Here is a 20,385-nt window from a genome sequence, read left to right on the forward strand (position 1 = left end):
ACGGTGGCGGTAGTGGCGACGTACTGTGCGAACGTCGTGTCGTTTTGTAAGTGCTTTTCTGTTTTTTTTCGTGTCCTGCTGTCTCTGTAGATCGTTCAGTTGTTGTTGCTTCTTTTTAACCTTTTTGACAGTTTTGAAAATCGACAAGGTGTGGTGGCATGGGGACTAGTAAAACAGTCTAATTAACACAGCCGACTGCCCGGATATAGTGTCTGTCCAGATTCGTAGGGTTTCCAAGCGGTGCTCAGATACGAAAATAATGCTAGCTAGCTGTGCATGCATATGTACTGCGTACTCTACGGTTTACCTGGGAATTATTTGTATACGGGAAAACATATTATTGGGATCCTGTAATCTGTAATCTCACTCTTATATTTGCATCATATCAGCATGCATTCTTACATTGCAAGTGTATATATTCTTTTACCAAACTCAAGGGTAGTGAAGGTTAGATGGACGAGGGGAGGGTGGAAGATTGAGATAAAGTAATCTACGAATTGTGTTCATTTGAGTTTGAATTTATTCATTTTACTTGAAGAAGAAAGAATAATGCATTAGAAGCACTAGCCATTCATATGACTAAAACATGCCACAAAGTTATTGTAATTGACGTGTGACTTTGCTGCCACAATTAGTAGATTCAACTTTGCATGACTTCAACTCGTCTGTCTTGCTTTTATTCTCATTTCTCTTCTCACAGTGTGACAAGTCTGTGTATTCTAACACTTGATATTTGCTTGTCTCTATATAACCTTTTTTTTTTTTTACTTTGTCAAGGGGAACCCAAAGGCTTCCTAGGCCCAAGATAAACCCCTTCGGCGCATGTGAAATGCTCCAACTGTGCATTGCAGCACAGTGCCTCGCCACTTTGACAGCTTCGGGGTTCGAACTTAGGTTGGGGAGCACACCCAACTAAGCAAGAACCACTAGGCCACTTGCAGTGGTTTCTATATAACCTAATTAACCCCACTATAAAATATCGATGTTATTTTAGCTATTTTGTTTACCCTAGATTAGGCTACAACTTACAAATATATAAATGGAGAAACTATCGTGTTTTACTAATTATGAGATTATGACATGAGATGATTTAAACGAAAATAGATCTTGACATTATTGGCATGATTGGACCCCTCTAATTACCATTTTATTTTTGAAATTATCATGTGTTATAAGCTCACAATTTATAGAGCATGATTTTTAAAAGAGTTTCAAATAGACGGAACACTAAAACTGTGACTAGATTTTCTAAAACAAATTTTTTATTTTCAACTTTGAAAAAATCGTTTAAAAAAATTTGAGTTCCGTCAGTTGGAGAAGTGTTTAAAATCCATAATTTGATGGTGAAAAAAAATTGGTGAGAAATTAAAGAAAATAAATTTTCCTCAAAAACCCATTGTGTTATAGTCCATGATTTTAGTTTAGAAACGAAAGTATTTTGACTTTTTTTTTTAATTTGTTAAAAAGTTCTAAGGTTGAACCGTATGGTGAACATTAAAATGGTATTGGCCTATTGGGCAATAAAACCACTATACAAATGGACCACACGTACACACTACGGTCTGTTTTGGTTCGGATGGGAGATTCCCAGGTCCAATCAACTTGGGAGAGATTGGCCCAATGAAACAATTTCCTTCACGACCCGGGCCTCGATTACTCTCAACTTTTTATTGGGCCCGATTAATGGTACCTTTCACCAAATAGCTGGCCCAAACCCAAAAAGCCGTAAACCGGTTAACCGGTTCAGGACCTGTAAGTTACAGTAAAGCTTCCTCTTCTCTCAAAACTCAAAAGTCCGAGAAACGCTTCAGACTCCGGAGCTCTATTTCCCTCCTCAATTTCGCGCCGTAATCGCCCCGAAGCAAAACCCTAAACCGGAACAAGTAGACGGAAAGCAAAATTCTCCGAGCGAAAAATTCAACAATGCTGGTTCAGCTTCCGCGATTGACTAGCTCTCTGAGGGAGCCCTTCGACGTCGACCAGGCCTATTTGCAGCGCAAGCTCATCCTTCAAAACCACACCAAGCCTGGCCAGTATGTTTGATTTTATTTACTGCGTCTGATTGTAGTTGAAATTTTGTTCGCTTTGGTCCGAAATCGAAATTTGACTTTGTAGTAGTCATTTTGCTAGTTACTTCGCCTTTGATCTTGTGCTTGATGCTTAATATATGTTTGGAAATGTTTGTATTTGATGTGTGTATAGATCATCGAGCTCAGTTGATGAGTCGGAGCTTGCGAGAAAGATAGTTCATAGATGGGAGGAAGGTAATGGCTTATGTTTTAAGAAGTTGATGTAATGTTAGCTGTGCATTTGGGAGTGTTTGATCTTAATGCAATTTGGAAATTTGTGGAGCAGCTTCGTATGAGCTGCGGCAAGCTTACAAGCAGTTTATTGGAGCTGTGGTGGAGTTGATAGATGGAGAAGTTCAATCCGAGGAGTTTCGTGAGGTGGCACTCGTTGTTTACCGGCTTTTTGACAGACCGGAGGAGGAAGGCAGTGTTGAAACAAATTTTGCCGGAAAAAAGTATAAATCCTGTTTCCGAATAACTAATCTTCTTTTTTTAATCAGTCATTAGTTTGGAAGTGTAATCGACTCTATGCATTGCATTTATCGTTTTGAAATGTAGGCAGGAAGTGCAAATGCTTTTGGGGCACACAGTTTCAGATGCTAACATGCGGAAAGTTGCGTCTCTAGCTCAGAGACTTTGTGGGATGCGGTCTAGTGATCATGGGATTACACTTGTTTCAGAAAGGCCTGTAAATGGATCTCATGACGATGCAGAATTTGGTGCCGACCTTGTTTTTCATCCTCCGGCTCGGTTTTTGGTAGATGTTTCTTTGGATGATGCGGAGTCATTTTGTGAGGAAACCGCTGGACCTTCCTCTTATTATGAAGGATCATATGGTCACAGTGGCTTGAGTGGTGGTCATTCTGCTACTGATGGGCGCAGCATCGATCTGACTTGGCTACAAGATGCATGTGATCAGATAACAAAAAGTACTACACAGCTTTCTCGAGATGAACTGGCTATGGCCATTTGTCGGGTGCTTGATTCTGACAAACCTGGTGACGAGGTACTGGCTAATAGTTCATATATGTTGGTTTCACTCTTGAGCTTTTCTACACAACTAATTCCATTTCATTCTGATTGTAAGCTCTTTTTTGTTTTATTCAATAAAGATAGCAGGTGACTTGTTGGACCTTGTGGGGGATAGTGCATTTGAAACTGTTCAAGACCTCATATCAGTAAGAATCTAAATATTCTAGTACTGTTTAGATTGATCTTAGATACTCCTTATGGTTCATCTTCAACACACACACACTACAAAACAAAATCTCTTCCCACAGTAGTCTTGATTTCCTGACGTGTGTTATCAGGATCTTTCTCTCGCCACTTCATGTACATATTCATTTTGTAGAAAAGGCTCAAAATATATTCTCCAAAGATTTGGTCTTATCAATACTTAATTCTTAGTTATTGAATGGACTTTTGTTGGAGAAGTCCATTCTAGATTTACTTTTTGATGAGTTTACAGCTAAACTCTTGTTTCGTTTCTTCTCTTAAATTTCTCAGCATCGAAAGGGACTTGTTGATGCTATCCATCATGGGTTACTAGTAATGAAATCTGACAAATCGTCTTTGACCTCTCAACCTCGCATGCCTAGTTATGGCACACAGGTAGAGCTGGTTCTGTTTAAAACTTGTTCCCATTACTACATATCATAAAAGAGCAACATGTGGCATCAAACAATTTCACTTGTCTTTCAGGTTACTGTTCAAACAGAATCTGAACGGCAGATTGATAAGCTTCGGCGCAAAGAGGAAAAGCGAAATAGACGAGGAACAGAATATGGCACTGATAGTGATCTGGCTGCTGTAAATTTTTCTTCTCTACTACAAGCAAGTGAGAAAAAAAATATTTTTGATGATCTATCGGGCCTTGGTGAAGGGATAGCGGTTAATGCTCTTCCGCAAGGAACTCAGAGGAAGCACCACAAGGGGTATGAGGAGGTCCTAATTCCTCCTACACCAGGAGCACAAATGAAACCTGGAGAAAAGCTGGTATCCATTTGCAGTTCGTGTTCATTGTACTTCGTGACTCTCATTCCAGTTTTATTTACTGGTTCTCAATGCTTTTACTTAGATATTTAATAATTAGATTTCCAATGTTACATAACCAAGTCAATAAACAAAAGAAATGACTTTAATAGGGACCTTTAGGTAATTCAGAAGTGAACACCAGGGGAGGGATGCCTGTTCTTCATAATAATTATCTTATGTACTTCATAATAATGAAGTACTAAACCTGTCTATTCCTTTACCTGATGAATAGGCTTGCTAAATTTATCATACAAACTACTTGGAAACGCATGCTATTTTTGTACATTTTCTCTCTAAAGGAGGCTTGAACAGAATGCGTTTGACATGTATAAGCCTTTAGATAGTACTTTCATTAGAAGAATCATATGAAGCATGCAATTTTTTGTAGATAATTGTATGGACTTATGTTCCTTAAAATGGGTTTGTGATGCAATTGGAGTTGAGTGGCAAACTGACCTTAATAAGTTCTGCATTTGCTGTGGTTTAACAAATAGCCATTGCCCTGGCATTTCATCAACTTCTGACCTTGATTTCTCCTTTGCAATCTGTGCTCGCTATCATATGTTGTCAGATTGAGATCTCGGAGTTAGATGAGTTTGCTCAAGCTGCTTTTCGTGGATACAAATCTTTGAACCGCATTCAGAGCCGCATATATCATACTGTGTACTACACAAATGAGAATATACTAGTAAGATATTTTATTCCGATTTTGTGAATTGCAAACCATTGTAGTGAAAGTATGTGTCTGAATCTGTTCTCCATAAACTTGCAGGTTTGTGCTCCAACAGGAGCTGGCAAAACAAACATAGCTATGATTTCCATTCTACATGAGGTGCAAAGATTGCCATTCCTGTTTTTCTAATATGCATTTTGTGATTATACTGTTTCTCTTTAGGCACCCAAAAAAAGTAGACCCTTTTTTTCTTGTTACTTGGAAATGGTCAAAGATTTGCACTTTTGTTTTTGTTATCTATGATTGAACTCAGGCTCATTGCACAGTCCTCCTCCTCCGTATGGGATGTGGGAGAGGCTTGTCATACAGTCATAGTCCTTGAGCTGGGAAATATTATAATAATATAATATATTTTCCAAGAGAATTCATCTCTTCAAAATATCACCTTGCCAAAAAGCAAGAAGAAAACTAAGCTATTGGCTGCCTTAGTTATGGCGCTATGTATAGTAAAGTACCTTTCATGTAGAATTCAATTTATTGTGTTTGCATGGTTAAGTATTCCTTACTGTCGTTTAGGATCCATTTTCAGATTTAGATAGTAACTGAGGCATTTGGTGGCAGATTGGACAGCACTTCAAAGATGGTTACCTGCACAAAGACGAGTTCAAAATAGTTTATGTTGCACCTATGAAGGTTCCTCCCATATATTACTCTCTTGCTTTTTTTGAGTGGGTGAGGGCAGGAAGTGGGCATTGGCTTAGTGACTTGTCACTTATAATCATGTTCTTTTTCTAGGCGTTAGCTGCAGAAGTCACATCAACTTTTAGCCATCGGTTATCTCCATTAAATATGACTGTGAGAGAACTTACTGGAGACATGCAACTTTCTAAGAATGAACTTGAAGAAACTCAGGTCAATTGATCAACTTCTGATGGCTCAGTTGGTTGTTACATGCATGCAAAAACTAATATTATTACTGTTACAAACTAATTTTTTTCGTATCTTGTTATTCAGATGATAGTTACAACACCTGAGAAATGGGATGTCATTACTCGCAAGAGCAGCGACATGTCACTTTCAATGCTGGTGAAGCTCCTAATAATTGATGAAGTTCATCTTTTGAATGATGATAGAGGCCCGGTAATTGAGGCACTAGTTGCTCGGACTTTACGCCAGGTAATGTTTAATCATTAATGTCTTACTTTGTGCTGTTAAATAATTATTGTACCAGTTAAGTGTGATTGATTCAATTTGTACAATTAACTTATGCGCATGAAGGATGCTTTTATATACTTGCCGGCTCTTGGTCCTTATCTTCTGATGTCTGGTTGACAGTAAAGGGAGAATTCTTTTCCCTTCTCATTACCATAATTCTTAACTTGGGCCAATACACTACACATGTGCTTAATGCATATTTTGAGAAAGTTCTAAGTTTAATCTATTGAATTTTTGGTGAATCATTCAATGCATTTAGTTTTTTCCACTTATTTGTGACTTCTAAGTTCTGTGTTTATTTAACTGGTTCCAACTTAGAGAGATTAGAGATTCAGAAGGTTACCAAACATCCACTGGGCCCAAATGGCCAAATGTCTCTGCTGTTAGGGAATGAACAACAATGTATATCGAACTAGCATCTTCCTATTGTGCAAATCCATCTTGCTCATGATTATGCATACCAAGAGTTTCACCTTGCTAATCAGCAAATAGTGGGTGAATGAGACCTACTTCAACCAGGCCTTTCTTACCATATGACACTACCACTGGAGTTTAATTTATAAGGGATGAGGACAACAATGTATAACAAGCTTACAATTATACAATAAATAAAAATGAAAATGTATTGTCAAGTCATCCAGAAGAGGATTGTCTCTTCAGAAGTGTTATGTGATAGCTGCATGTTATGAGTGCCTGCAAACTACGTATTTTCTTCTTATGTTTTGATTTTTCTTTTTGGTTTTGTTTTTTATGTGTGACAGGTGGAGTCTTCACAGTCAATGATACGCATTGTGGGACTTTCCGCCACTCTACCCAACTATTTGGAGGTATCTTGGCCACTTACTAATATAATCTGTTCAGTTGCCTTCAACTGCCATACTTTGAACTTATTTTTATAATAATGTAGGTTGCACAGTTTCTGAGAGTGAATCCAGAGGCAGGACTCTTCTACTTTGATTCTAGCTATCGTCCAGTGCCCCTTGCACAACAGTATATTGGTATTAGTGAGACAAACTTTTCAGCCAAAACTGAATTGTTGAATGAGATATGCTACAAGAAGGTCTGTGCTTCCTGGGAGGTTCTCTTTTGTGCCACTTATGTATGGGAATGATCATTGATTGATTAAATACTTGTTCGGCCAGGTTGTGGAGTCACTAAGGCAAGGTCATCAGGCAATGGTATTTGTCCATTCTCGAAAGGACACAGCAAAAACGGCTCAGAAGCTGGTATGTGCTTTATCTTTTTGGATTTGTTTTGGCTTGAAATTTTTGTTTGCAAGTGTTAATAAGAAACTAGGTTGGTTGTTCATGCCAATGAATCAGCGAGACCAGTATGCATTCTTGCTGCAAGATAACTCCCTCTGTATTTGCACTCTTTCTTTTCTCTTATGTGATTTCTTTAGTGTCATTATGTGATGTGTGTTATATGTTGCTTCCCATTATCAACTGATATGACTTATTTGGCAGGTTGAACTTGCTCGCAAATTTGAAGGACTGGAGCTCTTTAAGAATGATCAGCACCCACAATTTTCATTGATCCAGGCATGAAAATCCCTGATTTTCTGCATTTTATTGGTAGTAGTGTTGTTTTCTTTTTGTTCATAGATGTCCCATTTTATGCATTTCAGAGGGAAGTTGTAAAATCCAGAAACAAAGATCTTGTTGAACTTTTTGAATTCGGAATTGGAATTCATAATGCTGGGATGTTACGTTCTGATAGAGGTCTGACTGAGCGCCTTTTCTCTGATGGACTATTGAAGGTAGATACATCTAGTTTCCTTCCGTACATCATACCATCAATTTTATATGTATAATGTTAAAGATTTTCATGCAACACATTTAAACCACCTGATGTGGCAAATGAGGTGGACGTACCACATAAAATTCACTAAAAAATCTCACTTATTTATTTTCTAATACTTTTTTTTTTTCATTTACATTTCCTAAGATCTTCCAGCCTGATTACATGATGTGGCATGTACCATTATGCTTGTTTTTTGGTTGAAGCATTTGTGTCTTCTGTTATTTTCTTTTTATAGGTACTTGTTTGTACAGCAACTTTGGCGTGGGGCGTAAATCTACCAGCTCACACTGTTGTGATAAAGGTTTGAGCATCTATCCAAAAGTATTATATATGTCCATCGCTTAAGTCTTGCATTTAGTGAGCATATATACTGCAATTTTATAAAGCCACAAGATGTGACAAAATGGACTATAAATTTGTCGCCTTTTTTTTGTTTCTTTCTGTTGAAGAGTTTTTACATCTGTCTCTAGTATATCATATTAAGTTTAGACATTTTAATAAAGGAGAAATTCTTCCATAGTATATCATATTAAGTTTAGACATTGCTCTCTCTCTCTCTCTCTCACAATGTAAATAACTTTAATGGCAAGATTTCTACTAAACGATACTGTTTCAGTTTAATTTAGGGATGTACCTTTTGAGTGTAATTCAAGAATGGGAAGAATTTTTGTTGATGAAATCTTGTGACGCATTGACTTCTTGTTTATCTTTCACAATTTGATTGTTTATTACAATAGTTCCTGTATCCTACACATAAAAAAAAATATACAAAATATTATGCATAAAGTATAAAGTATCTCGCGTTCTTTTCCAGGGGACCCAATTATATGATCCAAAGGCTGGTGGGTGGCGAGACCTGGGAATGCTTGATGTTATGCAGGTAAGCCTCTTAACCATTGCTCTTATCTCGATTCTCAAGTAAACTTTGACATCTGTTTTTATTTTATTATTATTTTTTTTTTGTACTCATGACATCTGGCTTTCAGATATTTGGACGGGCTGGGAGACCTCAATTCGATAAAAGTGGTGAAGGTATTATAATCACGTCTCATGACAAGCTGGCCTACTATCTGCGGTTGCTGACGAGTCAACTTCCTATTGAAAGTCAGGTACTTTTGTAGTTTACAAAAAAGAGAATTATGTCAGGCAGGAACTTTCTATAAATTCGGGAGAAACTGATGGTGAAAGCTGCGTTATTGATTATCTGCTTTATTTTCTCTTATTTGTCACTACTCACTAGTCAGCTTTAGTTGATCTAAAAGTGCAACTAAGTGGTGGTTCATGTCTCTCATGTGTGATGTGTGTTCAAGAACTTCATTATGCGTACTTCAATAGAAATTCATATTCACAATTCACATTCACATTTCAGCTTTTTTGTAGTTTACAAAAAAGAGAATTATGTCAGGCAGGAACTTTCTATAAATTCGGGAGAAACTGATGGTGAAAGCTGTGTTATTGATTATCTGCTTTATTTTCTCTTATTTTTCACTACTCACTAGTCAGCTTTAGTTGATCTAAAAGTGCAACTAAGTGGTGGTTCATGTCTCTCATGTGTGATGTGTGTTCAAGAACTTCATTACGCTTCAATAGAAATTCATATTCACATTTCAGATTCATGTTCTGGTTCTACCTGTGGCTCTTATAAAATATGAGTATAGTGGTGATATTGATAATATTCATGTGTGCTCTAATGGAAAGCTATTCTTGTTTGCTCTAAATTCTGAATTCTGCTTGTTTGTGCATTCGATTTATCCAAGACTGTCAAAGATGCTTTAATTTCCTTATTGTTTAAAAATTGTCTTTATATTTTCAGTTCATTAGTTCCTTGAAGGACAATTTAAATGCAGAGGTGGCACTTGGAACTGTCACCAATGTCAAGGAAGCTTGTGCATGGCTTGGATATACATACCTTTTTATAAGGATGAGGCTCAACCCTTTGGCATATGGTATCGCGTGGGAGGAGGTACTGTATGTTGATAACACTTAACCTATATAGTTGACCAGTTGACCCTCGTTGAATGTTGATGGCTTTTCTCCGAACTACATTATGCTTAGTTCACTTGAATTTAGGTGCTTATACAGGAAAATTTTCTTTTGCATTTTGCAGGTTATGGCAGATCCTTCCTTGAGTTTAAAGCAGAGATCTCTCGTAGCAGATGCTGCGCGTGCCCTTGACAAAGCAAAAATGATGCGGTTTGACGAGAAAAGTGGCAATTTTTACTGTACAGAGCTTGGTCGCATAGCAAGCCACTTTTATATTCAATACTCTAGTGTTGAAACCTACAATGAAATGTTGAAACGTCACATGAATGAGACTGAGGTAATTGTTTTCTTTAATAAACTTGTATTGGATTTGTGTGTGGTCAAAATTACCATCACCCAATTGTTTTCAACAAAAGTATCTTTCCAAATAAATAATATGTCCCCTAGAGATGCTGTTTGTTATGGACTGATCATGCTCCTGTTAAAAGAATGAGCCGGAAACTCGTAGTGTGAGTTAGTTGAGGGAACCCACTAGAGCCTTTAAAAGCGTGTCTTCATAGGAAAACTGTATGGGTGATCCATCCATGACTGGTAATATTACTGTCTTGTGATGTTTGATATGATTGTACTCTTCTTGCTGGTCTTACAGGTAATTGACATGGTAGCCCACTCCTCGGAATTTGAAAATATTGTTATTCGAGAAGAGGAACAAAATGAGCTTGAGATGTTGGTGCGAAAATTGTGTCCAGTAGAAGTTAGGGGTGGTCCTTCAAATAAACATGGAAAGATTTCCGTTCTCATTCAGGTTGCTGTTTGCTCTGGAACTGGTACCAAATACTAGTTAGAAACTGGCAGAAAAGGCAATACTTGTTGGCTAATTTATGACTTATGTGCTCGGCAGGTGTACATATCTAGAGGCTCAATTGATACCTTTTCTTTGGTTTCTGATGCTCAATATATAAGTGCAAGCTTGGCACGTATTATTCGGGCCTTATTTGAGATTTGTTTGCGAAAAGGCTGGAGTGAGATGTCATTGTTCATGTTGGAATATTGCAAGGCGGTGGACCGCCAAGTTTGGCCCCATCAACATCCTTTCAGACAATTTGACAGGGAGATTTCAGCACAAGTTTGTCCATTGTACCTTTATCCTATTACTTACTCAAAGTATAGTCCAGTGTTTGACAAAAATGTAAAATGCTTCTTTTTGTACAGATACTGCGAAATCTTGAGGAACGAGGTGCTGATCTAGATCGCCTATATGATATGGAGGAAAAAGAGATTGGGAAACTGGTCAATTATGGACCTGGAGGAAGGGTATATGTTCTTTAATGCGGTGCTTTATACTTCATGTGGTGCTGTATGCCTCAAATTATTAGAAATTTGTCCAACGCCTTTTTCTTTTTCTTTTTTCTTTTGGGTGATTGAAGTTGGTTAAGCAATATTTGGGATATTTTCCATGGATCCAGTTAGAAGCAACTGTAAGTCCAATTACCAGAACTGTTTTAAAGGTAAATTCTTGTTGTGAACCTTAAAATTTATATTTTAGTTTCTCCCTCACTTAATATGTTTTAATGGTTCAAGAATTTCATCTTCAAATCCTACTTGATTAATTTTAATTTTCAGGTGGATTTGCATATTAAACCAGACTTTATATGGAAAGATCGTTTTCACGGCACCGCCCAGCGTTGGTGGATTCTAGTTGAGGTGCAGACCTGGATCCTCTATCTGTTAAATATTTGAGGAATGATTGCCTGTATGATAGTAATCTTACGTCACTTCGATCATGGCCTCATATACTTTACATATTTAACTAGCAGAATTACTCTTTATATATTTTAAATTGAGTTTGTTCAACTATGTAACAGGATTCTGAGAATGATCATATCTACCACTCGGAGCTATTCACTCTAACAAAGCGGATGGCTAAAGGGGAACCTCAGAAGCTCTCGTTCACTGTGCCAATATTTGAGCCACATCCGCCACAGTATTATATTCGTGCTGTTTCTGATTCTTGGTTGCATGCAGAGGCATTCTACACCATTTCTTTCCATAATCTAACACTACCAGAGGTAATTAAATTTCACCGTCTTTTTTTTTTTTTTGGGTTGCAATTTCAAGATGGTCCTGCCAAAAGCTTTGTCTCATCAGACATGTATGCTTTCTTCAGGCCCATACTTCACATACAGAACTGCTAGATTTAAAGCCTCTCCCTGTGACATCTCTTGGAAACACTGCTTATGAAGCATTGTACAAATTCTCACACTTTAATCCAATACAAACACAGGTTTGATTTGGCGATTGTACTCCTTTATATTTGTTTTTATTTTTGCTCTTTTGGGCTGTATCCATTACATTTCAGTAACTTGACAATTTTTCTGCAATGGGGCAGACTTTCCATGTGCTGTATCACACAGACAATAATGTATTACTGGGAGCTCCTACTGGAAGTGGAAAAACTATTTCTGCTGAGCTTGCTATGCTTCGTCTCTTCAACACCCAGCCTGATATGAAGGTATGTTATTCACATTTCTTAATGGTACACAGCACAAAATTAGATGAACACTATTTTGGAATCGTGGTTTGGTGAGAAAGAAATTAAACAAATTTTGAGGATTACAGTGAAGTAGTGTTCGATATTGGGCCTTCTTCAGAAAAGAAGAAAAATTTCGTTCTCAGCAAACTTTCTTGCTTGGAGACTGCAGCAGGCTCGTTATATTGTATGGATTTGGTCAGGGCCATGGTTTGCTACCATGTGGTCTGGGATGTGAACCCCCTCACGTTACCCACCTAGCCATTTGCTAGAATTTCCTGTCGTCTAATTGTAGGGTTCAGAAAGAGGCTCCAGAGTCCAGACTCAAGTTTCAAGCCCAGGTCTGCGAAGTGGGATTGGCGAATTTCTGGGTATATTGTATAGGTTCCATTTAGTGAAATTTTAAGAAATTATTAGGAGAATAATGGGCAAGGGCTGGTTTTAGAGGATATCAGTTGCTGATCTGGGCAACTCTACAAAGGGACATCACTTTCAGTAATCCAAGTCTTATGCTTTTACATTTGTCAAATTGATGGACAAAATTACTGAAAGGTTATCTTATAAAGCAGCTTTCTCTTGGATTTTCATCAAAGCATATGCTTTGTAGTCAGTATATAGTTAACGGTTATTAAGGTTCCTTGGTATGAGGGTTAACATTGGGTATATGATGCATGTGTTCCACCACATGTTTTGAATGCTGCTTTGTAAAGTGCTATTTGTGTGAATTGTTTGCTGTAGGTCATTTACATAGCACCTTTGAAGGCTATTGTTCGAGAAAGAATGAATGATTGGAGGAAGCGCCTTGTCTCTCAGCTAGGGAAGAAAATGGTTGGTATTTTCTTTCTTATTTATTACTATATTTTCACTATTATATTATTTTATTTTGCTTATAGCTATATCTTAACATGTGGTACTGGTACTGACTGAACTTTTCTATCAGGTTGAAATGACAGGAGATTATACTCCAGATTTGATGGCCATCTTGTCAGCAGATATCATAATATCAACTCCTGAAAAATGGGATGGTATCAGTCGTAATTGGCATAGCCGAACCTATGTTAAAAAGGTGCAATCATTTACATATAAGCCTCTCTTTTTTTATTCTTTCAAGAAGGCATTGTATTACTTTCATTAATTGGTATTCTTCTCAATTTTTTCTCTTTTCTTTTTCTTTTTTCTTTTTACACTTCTTTCTACTAGATCATATGAAGTCATATCTTAAACTGTGATTTTATCTGTAGGTTGGGCTTATGATTTTGGATGAGATTCACTTGTTGGGAGCTGACCGTGGGCCTATCCTCGAGGTATTTATTTGAAAATTCCGTGCTCTTAGCTGTACTACAACTTTCAATTTCATGTTATGTATCTTCTTACTGATATTTTTGGATTGTACAGTGAAATGTATGTTTTGAGTGCTAGTATTAACCCATTTTGTTTTATCTCATCTCAAATGCTTCTGGAATTTTTATCTACTCAACTTAAGTATGCAATTCAACTGAAATGTGGACTGAATGTAGCTATTCCTTAAATTTGTCAAAAATGAAATTATAAAAAATTAAAGAAATCAATATTGGCAAGCTCTGAAGTCTCCTCTGTTGGATTCCACTTAGTTGTGAGAATCACATCTTTTTATGATAGTAGTCAAGTCATAAATTAACCGGGGTCTGTATAATTCTTTTACGCAATAGTTTCTGTTCCATTCGTCATATGTGTTGTATTTCAAGTTCTTTTAGCTTGAGTAGTTGACTCTCATTTATGCAGTGAACATCCTAACCCCAGATTCATTGTTTCAGGTTATTGTGTCAAGGATGAGATACATATCCTCACAGACAGAGCGTGAAGTACGGTTTGTAGGCCTTTCTACAGCTCTGGCAAATGCAGGGTATGCCTCTCTGTATCTTTGATCCTAGTATCTTGCACAAGGTGTCACATGTTCATGCTCTTTTTGCAGAATCTCTGCAATGCTTATATTTCTCATTGTCCTAGACTTAGACATTTTGTTTTAGTATTCTCATGTCAATTTTTTCTCAAAATAAAATTTTAAAGTTTTATATCTTTTGAATTATATAGAGATTTAGCTGATTGGTTGGGTGTTGGAGAAACTGGACTCTTCAATTTCAAACCAAGTGTGAGACCTGTACCTCTTGAAGTTCATATCCAGGTAAGTGGATTTAGTGTTTCAAATGGATTTGGTTCTTGAATAGTAATTGGCTATCTGTAGTATTAACCTTCGCTCTTTCTGTTTCATTTTATGATATATCAATATCTTTTCATGAGCACTATGGACATCCTTATTTTGTTACTTTGCAATTTATTATTAATCTTCTGTCTCTCTTATTACTTGCTCTCCTGTCTGTTGTATTAATTTGTACAGTGCTTATTTTTGGTTTTGTAGAGAAGTTTTAATTGCGGCTGCAAAATTATTTCGTCATGTAGCTTTCATAGTTTTAATTTAACAAATGATATTACTTACAAGGACAAAAATTTCTAGCTAAATATTGTTTTAATAATGTTAAAATTATAAAAAGACTACAATGATGATTAACAAGATTTCCTACAAAAACAAGTCTGCAGTCATATCATGCACAAGCAAAGCACATGTGAGTCGGCACTCCTTTCCCATCCCTAACTTAGAGTGAAAGAATATTGCCAAGTTGGTTTGCACTATTTTGGTAGACTATTTTTTTCCTTTTCAAATAACTATAAAATAATTTATTTTCTTATATAAAGGGAAATAATGCATGAACCTGTTGCACTTGCTGCTAGATATACAAGGCTATCTATTGTTGGGTGTATATGACTACTTTAACTAGAATTTATACCGTCTTCCTCTTGATCTATGCATGTTTATAGTTTACTTCATAGCAGTAATATGTCAGTTTCTATAAACAGGGATATCCAGGAAAGTTCTATTGTCCAAGGATGAATAGCATGAACAAACCATCATATGCTGCTATATGCACCCATTCACCTACAAAACCGGTTCTAATTTTTGTTTCCTCACGTCGCCAGACAAGGCTTACTGCATTGGACCTTATTCAGGTAGGATTGAAACTCCATGGTAATGCTGGGGATACAAAGCACTCAATAACTATGACTAATCATTTTTTTTCTTTTGGTAATTAAAGTATGCAGCTTCAGATGAGCATCCAAGGCAGTTTCTTAGTATACCAGAAGAAGAACTGCAGATGGTTCTTTATCAGGTTGCTGATAGTAACCTGAGGCACACCTTGCAATTTGGCATTGGATTACACCATGCTGGTCTGAATGACAAAGATAGATCCCTGGTTGAGGAACTTTTTGCAAACAACAAGATTCAGGCATTGCTCCTTTACCTAAATACAGTAGGAAAAGGAATAAACAATGATCATATCCTTTCACTCTTTATACTGATCAAGTATTGTTCATTAAATTGTAGGTATTGGTTTGTACTAGCACATTGGCATGGGGTGTAAACCTTCCAGCGCATCTGGTTATTATTAAGGTAAGGCAATACTTGTGTGACATGGTTTTACATTTTTTTTCCCAGTATAAGAAACTTTCTATCTGGATGTTTTTTGCTGTTCAGAATTTGGATCTTTTTTACATTTCACATCATGCTTTTAACATGAGTCTTCAAATCAATCAGTGAGATTGTATAGAATTTGGCTTGAGGGTTGTAGCACTTCCTTCTATGGATTTGAAGCACAAGTCTAGTAGGGGTATTGGACTTTGTGAAGATATTTTGGGTAAGAGGAAGATTCAATTAGAAGACAATGATCTATTGGATCCTGTCTTGATAAATGAAAGATTACCAACAAGAAAAATTTGGGAAATAGAACCAAAAGGAGTTGTAAGTTGTAACCATCCTTTACTGCTTTTTAATATTAAATTTCTCAGTGACCCGTGTTTAGCAAAGCATTTGGGATGTGTTTTACATTATTAGAGTTCTGGTAGCTGTGCATGAAATGTTCTCCGTTGTACACTCCTGATTTCCACCCTTGTAGAAACAATTTTGACTGGATTTTATATTCTCTTGCAGGGAACAGAATTTTATGATGGGAAAACAAAAAGATATGTCGACTTCCCAATCACAGATATCTTGCAAATGATGGGTCGTGCAGGTCGCCCACAATTTGATCAACACGGGAAAGCAGTCATTCTTGTTCATGAACCCAAAAAGAGCTTCTATAAAAAGGTCAAATTTGAAGCAGTGACTTTATATAGTTAGTGGAATGGAATGCATATCTTTTAGGATCATGGTGTAATTTTTGGTTTTGTGAATTGCAGTTTTTATATGAACCATTTCCTGTCGAGAGTAGTCTGAGGGAACAGCTGCATAATCACATTAATGCGGAGATAGTTTCTGGCACAATTTGCCATAAAGAGGATGCATTGCATTATCTTACGTGGACATATTTATTCCGCAGACTGGTATGGTTTTGGTATCTGTGATAAGTATGTGTAATAGTATTGAAACAAATATGTGAATTGGATTCTACATTCTTGGTCTCTACCATTACTGTTGTGACACCGTGACACATGATGAGTTAAAACCCTTTAGTGTTTATTATAATTGTGCTATTTATTTGTTGAGCCTGTCCAAGATCTTACGTGGAAAATTTCTTTGCTGCAGATGTTTAATCCGGCTTACTATGGCTTGGACAATACTGATGCCGAAGTTCTCAGTTCTTATTTGTCTAGGTAATAGTATATTCCCATTTGTTATGAAATGTATTTCTATCAGGATGCATCGATCTCTTTTGGTGGAATTGCTTTGATTACGTGCTGATTTATTTCTGCAGGTTAGTGCAGAACACATTGGAGGATCTGGAAGACAGTGGATGCATCAAGATGAGTGAAGACAGTGTGGAGCCAATGATGCTGGGTTCGATAGCATCCCAGTATTACCTTAGCTACTTGACTGTATCGATGTTTGGTTCAAACATTGGCTCAGATACCTCTCTTGAAGTAAGAAACGGTTCATGAAGATTTTATTCAGTATTCCAAATTCTCATTTTTACACTTCTGTAATGCTCAAGGAGGTTTTCTGTTATAGGTATTCTTGCATATCCTATCTGCTGCTTCTGAATATGATGAGCTTCCTGTTCGCCATAACGAGGTAAATATTGGCTTTTTGTCGATACATGTGTACTTAGTTTTCCTTTTAGATAAATATGTTCTGCATACAATATGCTACTACATATGTTTTCTTTACAACACCACAAAGAGGACCTTAAGTTCTTCATTGGAAACCAATAATTTTGGCCGACAGTAGTCCTTGCTGCCAGTTTACTTGATCAGCACACACACAAGTATCTTAATATTGTTAGGTACTCTCTTCTTTGGTAATAGGAAAATTACAATGAGGCATTGTCCGAGAGAGTTCGATATAAAGTGGATAAGGATCGCCTAGATGATCCACATGTCAAAGCAAATCTGCTATTTCAGGTCAGACTTAGATTCATCATAACAAACATGAAGTTTCTGTTGTTTTTTTGTTAGTTCCTCATTTTATTTCTCACCTTTTGTGAACTTTTTGTTCAGGCACATTTCTCGCAGTTAGAATTACCAATTACTGACTATGTCACAGACTTGAAGTCAGTTTTGGATCAAAGTATACGGATTATCCAGGCCATGATAGATATATGTGCCAACAGTGGGTGGCTTTCAAGTTCAGTTACTTGCATGCATCTTTTGCAGATGGTCATGCAGGTATTCTTCTTAGTTGTTACAGTTATAACTATTATTATCATGAAAATAAATAATGGCTTAGATTAATGGAGAAGGGAATATCTACAGATAACAGACCTGTTGATTAGCTAGACGTGTCAGAGATGCTGAATATCTATGAATTTTGTTAGTTGATGTCTTCTTCATTGTTGTTGATGGTATTTTAATTTTTCATTGGTTCCAAGAAAAATTCTTCTTTCCTTTTTTGCTTCTCTCAAGGTGAAAGGCCTACAAACCTTTTAGGGCCATCTGCCCTGAACTTTGAACCTTCTACAAAAGAGAAATTGCAGGTGTACGTATTTTTGAGGATTTTACACAGAAGAATCAACAAGAGAAACAGATACCTTCCTACAACATAACTTTTAGAGGAATCTATTACCTTTCAGGTGGTCATATTTGCCTGATGAAGGGTCGGAATTGAGCTAACTAGACATTTAGGAGACCCCATAAAATCTTAGTCACTTTTAAGGCGTGAATTTTGATTAGTTTATAGAATTGTCAAGTCATCTTTTTGCAATTATTCATTGGGTTAGATGGTTTGTTCTTTAAAAAGTATTGACTCCGCCTCCTTGCCTCATCTCATATCCTTTTGTGGTTTTTTCAGGGCTTATGGTTTGATGAGGATTCTTCCTTATGGATGTTGCCTTGCATGAATGTTGAACTTGCGGAATCACTCGGCAAACGAGGAATCTTCCATATACAGCAGCTATTGGAACTTCCCAAGGCAACTTTGCAGAACATGATTGGAAACTTCCCTGCTTCAAAATTCTTTCAGGTGCGGACTTCTAAGATATGTGATACTTTTGTTTGGGTAAGAGAAGGGTGGGTGGGGTTAGTGGTTTGAGTGTATGGAACTATGACCAGTAATCGAAAAAACCATCTTCCCTTTTTTTTTTTTTCTTTTTTTTTTTTGAGGTGTTCAGCTCTCTATTTTGTTTGGTGTTATATATATATATATATATATATATATATATATATATATATATATATATATATATATTGTGTGTGTGCATGTAAAGACTTTAGATGAATATGTGATGCATGAAAGTATCAATCCCCTGGAGTCTTGATTCCTGGCTTTCCCACCGTGCAACTGACGTATAGATGACGTAACATGACCATTCTTTCTTTCTTTAAGTCGGTTGGTCACGTTATTAAAGTATTAGATAGTTGCTTTTTTCTCTCTCTCTTTATTGGCCATCAAGCATGTCGACTGATATCAGTAACTTGACATCTATCTCTTTTGTTCTAATAGGATCTGCAGCTCTTTCCACGCATCGAAGTCAAGTTAAAAATTCTACAGAAAGATGGTGGAAAATCTTGCTCTTTAAACATCAGATTGGTGAAGACCAATTTCAGGAAATATAAATCAAGAGCATTCACTCCACGTTTTCCTAAGGTAAAACTTCTTGTTCTAAACTAGTTATGAGCGCACCAATCTAATCTTGACATTCTTTTTACAGGTGAAAAATGAAGCATGGTGGTTGGTCCTTGGGAACACCTCTACGTTGGAACTATATGCTCTGAAGAGAGTATCTTTCTCTGATCACTTGGTTACTAACATGGAGTTACCATCCGATTCAACCACTCTCCAGGTACTGTCTAGCTTTCAATTTGACTGATAACCTATGCTTACGATTTGTTAATTATGGTGTGTCTAAAGAAATGGAACTGTATATATGTAATTTTCAAAAGACAATCACTAAAGATAAATAGGGGTTAGTGTAAATACAATGGAATAACTACAGTGTAAAGAAATTATGTAGTATTGTAAATTATTACTGGACAGCGTAAAGAAATTATGTTGCATTGTAAATTATTAGTGTGTATGTTGCATAGATCTGTTGATTGGGTTGTTATTGATGTTTTTCTCACTGTTTATAGTTTGTGGAATTGTCTTGCTTTATCACTAAGTCTACGTATGTTGTAGTGAGAGGACATCTTTCTGATACTTTAGTTTTGTTTGCTGTTTTCTTCAGGGGATGAAACTGATTTTAATATCAGATTGTTATCTGGGGTTCGAACAAGAGCATTCAATTTCAGAACTTTAAGGATGGCAGCAACCAGAGCATTGCACATCAGTCAGCAAGTTTGTACATGCATAATAACTTTGTATATGCACATCAGTCGCTGACATTAGTTGTGCATGTCCATACTGTTGAAAAATAGTCAGCAAGATTGTATATGGTAACAGGTGCAATTGAAGATAACATAAAAGATTGAGAATATACAATAATTAGTCTATTGAGTCGTAGGAACTTCCAAAATATCACTAGACTAGACGGTACTAGACTATGCAAAGAAAAGAAAAATTTGTGAAAAATTAGCATGAATTTCTTCATCTCGATCATCCAAGCAAGCTCATT

The 20,385-nt window shown here is 36.7% G+C and overlaps 1 protein-coding gene across 2 annotated transcripts; it reads left to right on the plus strand.

Moving 5' to 3' along the window:
- The first annotated feature begins 1,762 nt into the window (after positions 1 to 1,762).
- On the plus strand, positions 1,763 to 20,273 carry LOC133707424 (DExH-box ATP-dependent RNA helicase DExH14). 2 transcript variants are annotated; one of them, XM_062132991.1, is made up of 49 exons: positions 1,764 to 2,033; positions 2,203 to 2,264; positions 2,356 to 2,524; positions 2,628 to 3,075; positions 3,182 to 3,247; positions 3,576 to 3,680; positions 3,771 to 4,064; positions 4,675 to 4,791; positions 4,876 to 4,935; positions 5,398 to 5,469; positions 5,572 to 5,688; positions 5,791 to 5,952; positions 6,753 to 6,818; positions 6,899 to 7,051; positions 7,134 to 7,217; positions 7,458 to 7,532; positions 7,619 to 7,750; positions 8,030 to 8,095; positions 8,609 to 8,674; positions 8,781 to 8,903; positions 9,608 to 9,757; positions 9,902 to 10,114; positions 10,427 to 10,582; positions 10,679 to 10,903; positions 10,990 to 11,091; positions 11,205 to 11,285; positions 11,401 to 11,481; positions 11,643 to 11,846; positions 11,945 to 12,061; positions 12,167 to 12,289; positions 13,046 to 13,135; positions 13,248 to 13,373; positions 13,549 to 13,611; positions 14,101 to 14,189; positions 14,378 to 14,468; positions 15,200 to 15,349; positions 15,436 to 15,627; positions 15,726 to 15,791; positions 16,329 to 16,484; positions 16,577 to 16,720; positions 16,923 to 16,990; positions 17,092 to 17,257; positions 17,346 to 17,408; positions 17,642 to 17,737; positions 17,834 to 18,001; positions 18,624 to 18,794; positions 19,275 to 19,418; positions 19,483 to 19,614; positions 19,999 to 20,273. In XM_062132991.1, the coding sequence occupies exons 1-49, from the start codon at positions 1,924 to 1,926 to the stop codon at positions 20,068 to 20,070; spliced, it is 6,246 nt and encodes a 2,081-aa protein (XP_061988975.1). In that variant the 5' UTR covers positions 1,764 to 1,923; the 3' UTR covers positions 20,071 to 20,273. The 2 variants fall into 2 exon arrangements, 1 of the variants encoding a protein (XP_061988975.1); XR_009845114.1 differs by lacking the exons at positions 18,624 to 18,794; positions 19,275 to 19,418; positions 19,483 to 19,614; positions 19,999 to 20,273 and having other exon boundaries at positions 1,763 to 2,033; positions 17,620 to 17,737; positions 17,834 to 17,970.
- Positions 20,274 to 20,385: the final 112 nt, after the last annotated feature.

This window comes from Rosa rugosa, chromosome 4 (genome assembly GCF_958449725.1).
Source record: "Rosa rugosa chromosome 4, drRosRugo1.1, whole genome shotgun sequence".
NCBI classification, from domain to species: Eukaryota; Viridiplantae; Streptophyta; class Magnoliopsida; order Rosales; family Rosaceae; genus Rosa; species Rosa rugosa.